The sequence below is a fragment of the Cervus elaphus genome, chromosome 33, assembly GCF_910594005.1.
Source record: "Cervus elaphus chromosome 33, mCerEla1.1, whole genome shotgun sequence".
Taxonomy (NCBI): Eukaryota; Metazoa; Chordata; class Mammalia; order Artiodactyla; family Cervidae; genus Cervus; species Cervus elaphus.
The window spans coordinates 17,261,441-17,273,672 of record NC_057847.1 but is presented as its reverse complement, the minus strand read 5'-3'; the positions used below and the strand labels follow the sequence as shown (position 1 = coordinate 17,273,672).

At 37.5% G+C, this 12,232-nt stretch overlaps 1 protein-coding gene across 1 annotated transcript in view; it reads left to right on the top strand.

Moving 5' to 3' along the window:
* The window catches only part of NUP35 (nucleoporin 35), a 31,400-nt gene extending 27,832 nt beyond the window's left edge, over positions 1 to 3,568 (top strand). Inside the window, exons 8-9 of the mRNA XM_043894425.1 lie at positions 1,789 to 1,953; positions 2,932 to 3,568. Of these exons, the coding sequence (XP_043750360.1) occupies positions 1,789 to 1,953; positions 2,932 to 3,009 (243 nt within the window). The 3' untranslated portion in view covers positions 3,010 to 3,568. The remainder of the gene's footprint in view (positions 1 to 1,788; positions 1,954 to 2,931) is intronic.
* The last annotated feature ends 8,664 nt before the right edge of the window (positions 3,569 to 12,232 follow it).

Here is a 12,232-nt window from a genome sequence, read left to right as displayed (position 1 = left end):
GTCAAGAGGTCTTAGGTAACTTACCCAGGGTTGTTAAGGTGAGGCCTACATTCTAGGTCTTTTAACTTTTAACCCATTCCCTTTTTTGCACAAAGCAACATCAGATTCTTTAAGTACTTTAAAGGAGTGGTGCTGTTTCAGAATGAAATATTCCATATGAATGGTAACTGAGGGTTTCTTTAGAAAGACTGAAGCTTTTTTTTAAAATGTAGTATCAAATAGATTTATTTATATATATTTTTTAAAACTTCCTAAAAAATGTATTTATTTATTTGGCTGTGCCAAATCTTAGTTGCAGTATGTGGGATCTAGTTCCCTGACCAGAGATTGAACCTGCATCTTATGCATTGGCAGTGCAGAGTGTAGCCACTGAACCACCAGGGAAGTTCCTGACTTTTCGTTTTATGTTGAAATATAGTTGATTAACAATATTGTGATAGTTTCAGGTATACTGCAGAGTGATTCAGTTATACAGACACATGTGTTTGTTCTTTTTCAAATTCTTTCCACATTTAAATTGTTACTAATACTGAAGAGAGTTCCCTATGTTATGTAGTAGGTCCGTCGGTGTTGATTGTCTATTTTAAAGATATCAGTGTGTTCATGTCTCTGTAACTATCCCTTCTGCCTGTCCTTATCCCGGCAACCATAAGTTGATTCTTTTAAGTCTGTGAGCATCTTTCTGTTATCTAGGTTCATTTGTGTCTTAAAATTTCATTTATAGGTGGATACCATATGATACCATATGATATTTATCTTTCTCTGTGTGACTGACTTAGTATGACAATCTCAAGGGCTGTCTGTGTTGCTGCAAATGGCATTATTTCATCATTTTTAATGATGTGTATATGATGTGTATATGTGCCACATCTCTATCCATTCCTCTGTTGATGGACGTTTAGGTTGCGTCCATGTCTTGGCTGTTGTAAGGTGAAGCTTTTTTATTAGTCATTTCTGTTTTAAAATATTTAAATAATACTATATGTTTATATGGGGCTTCCCTGATAGCTCAGATAGTAAAGAATCTGCAGTGCAAGAGATCTGGGTTCGATCTCTGGGTCAGGAAGATCCCCCTGGAGAAGGGAAAGGCTACCCACTCTTGTATTCTTGCCTAGAGAATTCCACGGACAGAGGAGCCTGGCGGGCTACAGTCCATGGGGTTGCACTGAGTTGGACGCGACTGAGTGACTCACATATACACACACAGACATGTATCTTTATACTTTTAAATAAGCTGAGTACACTTTAAACTTTTCTTTGTGGCTTGTAAAATCATGATCATTCTTTAATATATGTGAACTTTCACCTACCAGGCACTGTGCTTGGTACTTATATATATATATTAGTGCATGAATTAGACATGGCTCCTGTTATCATAATCTTAGATTGCTGAGTAGTTGTGTAATTATTACATTGTGCTGTAACAGATCATCATAGAGGCTAGAGGAAAATTTGGGGTTACTGGGTATAAAATAGCATGGACTTACTACCCACCTCAGCTTCCCCCAAAATTCTCTTGTCTTTCTTACTGATTTTCCATTGTGTTTGTTAGGAGAGTCTTACTCTTGAGAGTTGATAGTAGATATTTGAGGTCATTCAAGTGAGATTTCTGTTTGAGCATTAGGTCTCATATGCTAGCTAAGAAGCAGGTATTGTTTTATCAGGTCTAAAATTAGTGAAAGGTGAATTAGATCAAATAAAGTATGCTTCTTTTAATGATGTTTTCTTTGGACGTAATAGTGGATAAGATGTTTTATGTTAATAAACGGAAGTTCTTTATTTCTCCAGAGCGTCATGGAAAACAGTGACAGGTGTGCTTTATCATCTCCATCTCTTGCCTTCACACCACCGATCAAAACCTTAGGTACACCAACCCAGCCTGGAAGCACTCCTCGGATTTCTACCATGAGACCTCTTGCTACAGCATACAAAGCTTCTACTAGTGACTATCAGGTATTTTAAGGACTGGATGAAAGAACATACTTTAAAGGCTGCAGTGCATAGTGTGTGTGTTTAACTTTTTCATTGGGTTGATTTATATGCCATTAAATGCCATTAAATATTTCCTATTGAAATTGATTACCTCGATGAAACCAATACACTTTGTGTTTTTAAATTTTCTATTTTACAAATTACAGTTTTGGCCAGTGGAAATTTATCTTGAATTTTCAAAAAAAATCATTGTCATTTTAAAAAACATTTTAAGAGTTGTTATTTTAGTTTTTTCTAAGTTATGTTTGCATATATAAAAAGTTTCTTGTGGGCATCTCTGGCGTGAGAGAATGCTAAAACTATATTAGTTGATAACTAAATCTGATGGTATCACAAATGAAGAACCTTAGATTGGAAGCAATTTTGGTGATCAAAAGAAAATGTTGCCCAGCTCCCATTTCAAAACTTACCATTTCAAAAAAGCTTAAAGGAAAAGTTCATTATGTTTATTGAAGAATACTAGAAATATTATGACTCTCACTCAGTATATAATTGTCCTTGCTTAATTAGCCGGGAGTTCTAAACTTGCCCAGCTACAGACACAAGTCCTAAGGCAGCAAATAAGACACTTTAGTAGAGCAGTTGGACTTCCCCTTGAAATTTGGGGATCATTCTAGAACTGGCTTAATTTTTCCTTTTAGTTGTTTTTTTTCTTTTAATCATCATTGTAAAGTCCTCATCTCCTGTAGCTTTAGTGTTTGTCATTTTACTAATTGGGCAGTAGATGCACTTTGCTTTGCCGAAGGAGTATAAATTCTGCCATTCTTAAAAGCATATAGGTCTTCTAACTAAGCCTGTGTTTTAATCTTTAAATATACAATTTAGGGCTACAAATCCATTTTAGTGTTTGGTACTTTAAAATTAGCTGTTAACTCTAGAATGGACTCTGACACTAAAACCATAACCATACAGTTTTATGTATGTGTGTTTTTTTGATAGGTGATTTCTGACAGACAAACACCAAAAAAAGATGAAAGTCTTGTATCCAAAGCGATGGAATACATGTTCGGCTGGTAGTGTAGGAAGAGCTGAGACGTCAAGTACAGAGGAGAAGACTGCCACACTAAAGCAGAGTTAGCAGGGTGCTGCTGGGATTCTTCGGTTAGTTATATAACCACTCTTGACAGTGTCGTATAGCTGTCTCATACTTCCTTTGGAAGCTTTTTTCTTTAAGAATATAGCATACTTGTAGCTCGCACTTTAAAAGATGCTTGAGATACATTTTAAAGAAACAAATCCCTGTAAAGAAGATTTTGGGCTTCCTGTGATAGTGCATGATTAACTGCAAAAACTCATTGATTACTGTAAATTATATAATTGAGTTTGTAGTGAGGCTTTGTAGTCTTCATAAGTTGGTGAGGTGAATTTCATGAAGGGTAACTACAGCTGCTTCTAACAAGACACAAAGATTATAATTAACAATTTGAATTAGGGTCTTTTTAATTTAGATAGTATTTAATATTTTAATTATCCTTGTTTATATTTGTCCTGGATGATCATCTTTCAGTCTTGTAAAGCCAATGCAATATTTTAAAAAACCGAAGTTTCTTGATAATAAACTTGTCAATTATATGTATTGAGCAGTTTTTGAAAGTGATTTCTTAATTAGTACAAAAAGTTTGAAGTCTGCAGAAATAGAGAAACTATGTCATGAACCTTCATCTGCCTGTAATCCAGCTTTCATAACCATGTAACCATTACTATTTTGCCATGCTAGTTTAATCTCTCATTCTTTCGTTTAAAGTATATCTGAGATGTGATTTTAAATACTTGAGGTTATATCAAAGAAAGAATATTTCCATATGTAATTACAATGGCAGTATCTCACCTGAAAGAAGAAGAATTTCTTAAGTTCTAATATCTAGTCCTGTAAAAACGTTTTCCAGTTGTTTCCAAAATTTGTTTCAATTTTACAGTTGGTTGGTTTGAGTCACTATTGAGACCACGTCTACACAGTGTGTTTGGTTTTGTCTTTGGAGTGTCTTGAAGTTTAAATTAAAGTTTCCCTGCTCTTCTCCACTGTTCAGTACACCTTGACTTGTTGAAAGTACCATGTGAGTTGCCTCTGTAGTGTCCCATGGACAGAATTTGATCAGTAGTTTTTTTGTTTTACTTATTCTGTCATTTGTCCCGTATCCTAGATGTTATATCTAGAGAAGGTTAATTAGATTCTGATCTCATTTGTTTGAGCAAGAATACTTCATGGTAGTATGGGAGACTTTATGTTAAACCAGGGGACATTTAGTTCTGGTTGTCCCACTTTTAATAATCCTGAGGTTGGTCATTTGGCAAAAGCCAGACACTATCATTGGAAAGGTCCCCATTAACTTTTTATATAACATTTTTAAAGTTTGCATGAATCAGTTATTTCATTAAGGTTTGTAAAATGATGCTTTTCTTTTATTCCCGTTGCATTTATTAGCTGTAATTCTTTTCATATAGAAGAACTTAGGGCCATCCACTAGGGCTGTTTGGTTATCATGGAATACATTCATGCCAGGATGCCAGGATAAATATTTAATTTGTTTCCTTTATCAATTTTTAGAGTAATTTTTGGTGCCCTGGCAACCTCCACTGCTGTTCTGAGTTTGAAAAACAAATTTTTTTTTTATCCTTTTGTATCATATGTATTTACGGCTTTAAGTTTTTTTTTTTAAAATTCACTGTTTCAATTGCTTGCAGACATTGTCTTACTCAAATTACCCTCCTTGGCCAGTGAAAACCTCCTCAAGCTGGCACTTGTGTGGAAAGGAAGTTTTAATTGACATAATATTTCACCACAGAACATGTCTCTAGGTAGTCTGCATCTTTCTTTTATATAAAGAATAACTAAAATAACACATAGTGTGGAAGGTTTTGATACCCTTTTTAAATTGCAGTAAACTACTGTGAAGACTTGTTTAATTCTCTGAGATGAAGTGATACTAAAGAGTGTACTGGGATAGATGAAAATCTATTTATCATTACATTTATAAAGTACTTTTTATCTGAAACTTTAAAAATCTTTTCCAACTTTTAAAATAGGATTGTATTTTATATCCTGTTTCATTATATACAGAACTCAGTTATTCAAGGTAGAACTGGATACTTCTCCCATTAAAACTGTTGGATTTGTATTTGAGTTGCAGTTTTATAAAAGGGCTATGGATTTTTGTTTTGAGAGGGCATTTTATTTTCTTAGACCTCTGTGGAGCATGAAGTTTGCTTTCTAACTAAAAATATTTGTTTGCTGTGTTTGAGTTTGTTCTTTTTACCCAGTATTGTCTCTGACCTATCTTCGTATATATCGTATCATTTATTTAAAGAGAACCGGGAAATAGATGACATATTTGAGTATGTGTGTGTGCAGAATTGTTGGATGTTTTCACAGATGAACTGTGGTTTTATTGTTGTTTAGTTGCTAAGTTGTGTCCAACTTCTTGTGACCCCATTGACTGCAGCACGCCAGTCTTTCCTCTCCCTCACTGTATCCCAGAGTTTGCCTGAGTTCATGTCCATTGAATCAGTGATGCTCTCCAACCATCTCATCTTCTTTTGCCTTCAGTCTTTTCCAGCATCAGGGTCTTTTCCAGTGAGTTGCCTGTTCGAATCAGGTGGCCAAAGTGTTGGAACTTCAGCCTCAGGCCTTCCAATTAGTATTCCGGGTTGATTTCCTTTAGGATTGACTGGTTTGATCCAGTTGCTGTCCAAGTGACTCTCCAGAGTCTTCACCCACACCACAATTCGAAAGCATCAATTCTTCGGTGGTCAGCCTTCTTCATGGTCCAACTCTCACATCTGTACGTGACTGCTGGAAAAATCATAGCTTTGACTGTACTGACCTTTGTCAATAGAGTGGTGTCTTTGCTTTTTAATACGCTGTCTAGATTTGTCATAGTCTTCCTTCCAAGAAGCAAGCGTCTTCTAATTTCATGACTGCAGTCACCATCCACAGTGATTGTGGAGCCCTAGAAGAGAAAGCTGTCACTGCTTCCACTTTTTCCCCATCTGTTTGCCATGAAGTGAAGGAACCAGATGCCATGACTTTAGTTTTTTGAATGTTGAGTTTTAAGCCAGTTTTTGCACTCTCCTTCACCCTCATCAAGAGGCTCTTTAATTCTTCTTCACTTTGCCATTAGAGTGGTATCATTTGCATATCTGAGGTTATTGATATTTCTCCCAGCAGTCTTGATTCCAGCTTGTAACTCATCCATCCCAGCATTTCGAGTGACGTACTCTGCATATAAGTTAAATAAACAGGGTGACAGTATACAACCTTGTCATACTCCTCTCCCAGTTTTGAACCAGTCAGTTGTTGCATGTAAGGTTCTCACTTTGCTACTTGACCTGCATACAGGTTTCTCTGGAGACAGGTAAGATGGTCTGGTATTCCCATCTCTTTAAGAATTTTACACAGTTTGTTGTGATCCACACAGTCAAAGGCTTTCGTATAGACAATAAAGCAGATGTTTTTCTGGAACCCTTGCTTTCTCTGTGATCCAGCAAATGTTGAAAATTTGATCTCTGGCTCCTCTGGCCTTTTTCTAAACCCAGCTTGTACACCTGGACATTCTTGAATCAAGTACTGTTGAAGCCTAGCTTGAAGGATTTTGAGCATAACCTTACCATGGGAAGTGAGTGCAGTTGTCTGGTAGTTTGAACATTCTTTAGCCCTGCCCTTTTTTGGAATTGGAATGAAAACTGACCTTTTCCAACCCTGTGATCACTGCTGTGTTTTCCAAATTTGCTCACATATTTAGTGCAGCACTTTAATAGCATCATCTTTTAGTGTTTTAAATAACTCAGCTGGAATTCCATCACCTCCACTAGCTTTACTGGTAGTGATGCTTCCTAAGGTCCACTTGACTTCACACTCCAGGATGTCTGGCTCTAGGTGAGTGAGCACACCATCATGGTTATCTGGGTCATCAAGACCTTGTTTGTACAGTTCTTCTGTGTGAGAACTCTCCACTATGATCTGTCTGTCTTGGCTGACTGCATGACATGGCTCATAGCTTCATTGAGTTACACAAATCCCCCCTTTGCCACAACAAGGCAGTGATCCATAAAGGGAATGGTTTTATTACTATTTTTTGACAATAAGAGTGAAGAAATGTAGAAATGTGTTTAGGAGCTTAAGTTCTGCAAAGAAACCAATCTTAGTTAAAAAGATAGTAATCTGTAGCTTCAAAGTTTGTAGTTAAATCCCCTCATTCCTTTCTGAAATGTTTTTGCCTTTTCCCCCAAAATGTTAATTAGGTTTCATAAAGTGTTGTAAAACTAAGGAGCACTTCCCCTTCCATCTCTCCTGTTGCTACCTGATCTTAACTCTTTTAATGTTCTCATCATTCATTTGTCAAATGTTTACTGAGTGTTTGTCTTATTCATTGTGCTAGTTGCTGGAGATTGAGGCGTGGGACTTTGATCTTTTCCCCTGAGATTAAAGATGATTAATTTATTTAGTGTTCCCTCCACTTCCTTGCCATTTTCACTCTTGTTTACCCAAAGTTTGGGCTTCGCAGGTGGTGCAGTGGTAAAGAATCCTTTTGCCAGTGCAGGAGCAAGAGACGCGGTTTCATCACTGGACCAGAAGATCCCCTGGAGTAGGAAATGGCAACCCACTCCAGTATTCTTGCCTGGAAAATTCCATGGACAGAGGAGACTTGCGGGCTGCAGTCCATAGAGTTGCAAAGAGTCAGACGCTGAGCACGCACACACGTACCCAGAATTTACCTTGTTTACCATTCTTTAGTCTCACTACCTGTATCGGTTCTCCAGCCCTCCTCATCTTTCCCCACACTATGAAGAAAGAATAATAGAAAAAATAGAATACTAGAAAAAGACAAACAGACTGTTGTGTTGCATTGTGATTTTTAAATCAAAGTTTAAGTTTGATGTACAGCTTTATTATCTTCTAACTTGCACATAAAGGAAAGGTTATGGCCATTGACAAATCTTGGGCTAGATGACTTTGTGTTTTGATTTTTTTTTTCCTTTTCAGTTTCGTGTTTTCTAGCTCACCTGTGTCTCTGATGTAACTTAAATGGCAAATGCTCCACATACTTCTTTCCTTCTATTCATAGTTTAGACACTTGCATGTTGTGACACTAGGGAGAAGGTGAGTCTCCGTTTCTCCAATTTCCTGTGAGTTGGTTGGCAATGGCTCTGTGATTTAGGGCATGAAGACACTTCTGTGATTTACACAGTTAACCTTAAATGTAAGTACTCTTTTAAACCTCAAGTACTTTCCAGACAGTTTTTAAAAATCTCAATATGTAGGAATAGACTAAGAGTAAAATACACTAGTACATTGTAGGTTCAGTCAGACTTGAAAAGGGTTGAGATTTCTATGTGAAGTAGAAATCTGATTGAAGTTAAAGTTCTTAGTAAGCTTGTAAGACTTCTGGATTTAATGAAGCAAAAGTGTAGGTATTGTGACTCAGAGATTCAGCTTTGGAAGTTCACCTCACGTTAGTAAATAAGTTGAACCAAAATTATTTTAGCTTAAAATTTTTAACTAGGTTGTTAAAAGGTAATGTAATGATGTAATTTTTAAATAGCTTTCCAAAATGGCTATCTGACTATCTTGGTCTAATACTCATTTTCTTGACTCAGTGTTCTTATGTTAATTTCAATAAACATGCTGATAACCTATACAGTTCAAATTACTATAATACTAGCTGGTTAATTAAAAGGTAGTGTTTAAAGTTACTGGAATTTGCTTTTTATAATGACTAAAAGCATAGATTTTGGAGTGAGACTATTTATAACTCCTGTCTGATAACTATATAACCTTGGATAAGTTAACATTTTTTGTGCCTCAGCCTCATCATGTATAAAATGATGATAGTATATTCGTCATTGGGTTGTTAAGATTAAGTGTGATTTACACGTAAATCACTTAGTATAGCATCTGGCATGCACTGCTGCTAAGTCACTTCAGTTGTGTCCGACTCTGTGTGACCCCATAGATGGCAGCCCACCAGGCTCCCCCATCCCTGGGATTGCCCAGGCAAGAACACTGGAGTGGGGTGCCATTGCCTTCTCCACTGGCATGCACTATGTATCCATTAAACATTAACTATTAATAGTTAATATGCTTGCTAATTAGTCTCATTAAAAAAAATGAGTATGTGATGGATTAAAGATGGCTGCAAATTTTTGACATTCCTCCCTATTGAGCCACAGGATCGATTTCTCCTTCCTGTGTATCTGTGTGTGTATGTGTTTAACTGATATAATTGGTATGCCAGGCCCAGAACTAGCCTATTAGAAGGTCAGCAGCTTCTACCTTGGTCTCTTGAACTCCTGATCTCCCAGGTGGGAAGACCCATCATCCTGTGGGAGAGAGATGGAAAGGGCCTTAAACTGCATGGAATGGGAGAGGGACTTAGCTCTCAACAAAGCCTTCTGAGACTGCGTGGAATGGGCCAGGGACTTAGCTCTCAGCAAAGCCTCCTGTTGACAAGGCACCAAGTATGTCAGTGAGGCTGTCACAGACTCAGCATAGCCTAGCTGCCAGCTCGGCATCACCAGGAGCCCATTCATATCATGGAACAGGAGAATTACCCAGCCAAGACTTGTATGAGTTACTGATTCACAAGATCGTGAGATATAAGAGGAAATGGTGGTTGTTTCAAGCTACTAAGCTTAAGGGAGGTAGGTTATGGAGCAGTTGAAACAGAAGGTAAGAACACGTTACACATGTCTTGCCTAAAATCATATAGATATATAGTGATAGCAATTGGACAGAAACCCAGATTCTGTAGAGCTCAGTGTTGTGGAATTATAGTATATTTTCTTTAAAACTTAAGATTATTTTAATTTTAAGTCATTTAATTAAGATGCATTGGAGTTGAGAAGTGTTTTAACGAATGTCCTGGGTTCCAATTGTGGCTGTAAAAGTAGCTATTATGTAATAGAATATTTAAAAAGAAAGTGTTAAAAACTATACATGAGTTACTTTTGGTCTTATAAAGTTTCTTAAGAATTTACAATATATAAAGCATCAACTCAACATAAATCACTGCACACATTTAATTGTGAATATATAAACATCATTAAAGTTTGATAAATTCTTCATTTAAATGTTCTACATTCTCTTTGTGCCAGCACTTATTATCTAGGGATAGGCTTCCCTTGTGGCTCAGCTGGTAAAGAATCCGCCTGCAGTACAGAAGACCTGGGTTCGATCCCTGGGTTGGGAAGATCCCCTGGAGAAGGGAAAGGCTACCCACTCTGGTATTCTGTCCTGGAGAATTCCATGGACTCTATGTAGTCCATGGGGTCGCAAAGAGTCAGACACGACTGAGCAACTTTCATTCATTCATTCATTAAGGCAGAGGGAAATTTGGTAGGCACAAAGGCATCTCTGGCCCAGAGGACACGTGGGTGGTTTAGCTCCAAGTTTCTGCAGTCTGTGAGAACTCTCAGGTCAGTGTATGCTGGAGTAGAGACTGACACTGGGAGGAGACTCAAAACCTTTTTCTGAGATGTGTCAGTGAAACAGGTGTCTTTGCAGCCTTTGGGTCATATCTTAAATGATCAGGTTATTGATTATAATCAGTAAAGAATCTTTTATAAATTTAAGCCATCTGTCTCTTACTGGCTGTTTCTTGTAAGTAGCTAAGTCTTGCAGAAGTAGTTTTTGAAGTGTAATTTCAAGTGGAATTTAACTGGTTAGACTTTATTGCTGAAAACAGCCATTCCTGTTCCTGTTACTTCAGAAAAGTGTTTTAACTCAAACTGCAGATGTGCCTCCCTCTTGTGGTGACTTGTCTGAAGTGTCCAAAGTGAAAAAGTTTCAGAGTAAACCTGAGATAAAAAGGCAGTGCTGTATTCAGGCTTTCGGAACTGATGACAACTTCTTTTTTACATCTTTGTTTCTTTTTGCCTTTTTTTGTTTGTTTTTTGTGTACTTGTTAGTTTTACTGTACATCTTTTATCATAAAAGATCAAAAGTATTTTTTAAAGGGAATGAACAGTTATAAATAAGTCATTTTTTCCCAAAATTTTCTTTTGAGCCAGAATAAAAGAAATATTGATCTTAATGAATTAAAATATGAAAACACTGAGTAATGTCGTTGGTTTAAAAAGGATAAATTGGTAAGGATCAAGGAGATAATTCAGTATTTCAGGCAACTCTATGGCAGTTCGCATGACCTACAAAAAGAACATAGAACATACACATGTAATTCCATCCATCCGTCAGTATTTGGAAAGCTTCTTTAAACTACCAATTCAAGTAATAACTTATTGAGCTCCCAGTGTCTACTCCAAGGCTTCCCCGGTGGCACAGGAGTTGCAGGTTTTATCCCTGGATGGGGAAGATCTCCTGGAGTAGGAAATGGCAACCCATTCCAGCATTCTTGCCTGGGAAAGCCTATGGACAGAGGAACTTGGTGGGCTACAGTCCAGGGGTCGCAAAAAGAGCTGGACACATCTCAGCAACTAAACAACGTGTTTAGTCAGCAGTAGCCTTGGGTTACATCAGAGGGATAAAGATGCTCTTGTGGAACTAATACTCCAGCAGAAAGAGACAGCAGGAAATAATCATAGTAAATAAGTTACAGAGTCAGTCGTGTCTGACTCTGCGACCCCATGGAGTGCAGCACGCCAGGCTTCTCTGTCCATCACCAACACCCAGAGTTTATTCAAACTCCTGTCCATCAAGTCAGTGATGCCATCCAACCATCTCATCCTTGGTCGTCCCCTTCTCCTGCCTTCAGTCTTTCCCAGCATCAGGCTCTTTTCCAAGGAGTCAGTTCTTTGCATTGGGTGGCCAAAGTATTGGAGTTTCAGCTTCAGCATCAATCTTACCAATGAATATTCAGGACTGATTTCCTTTAGGATGGACTGGTTGGATCTTCTTGCAGTCCAAGGGGACTCTCAAGAGTCTTCTCCAACACCACAGTTCAAAAGCATCAATTCTTTGGAGCTCAACTTTCTTTATAGTCCAACTCTCATGTCCATACATGACTACTGGAAAAACCATAGCTTTGACTAGACGTTCATTTGTTGGTAAAGTAATGTCTCTGCTTTTTACTATGCTGTCTAGGTTGGTCATAACTTTTCTTCCAAGGAGCAAGCGTCTTTTTTAATTTCATGGCTGCAGTCACCATCTGCAGTGATTTTGGAAAGATAGTCTGTCACTGTTTCCATTGTTTCCCCATCTATCTGCCTTGAAGTGATGGGACCGGATGCCATGATCTTAGTTTTCTTAATGTTGAGTCTTAAGCTAACATTTTCACTCTCCTCTTTC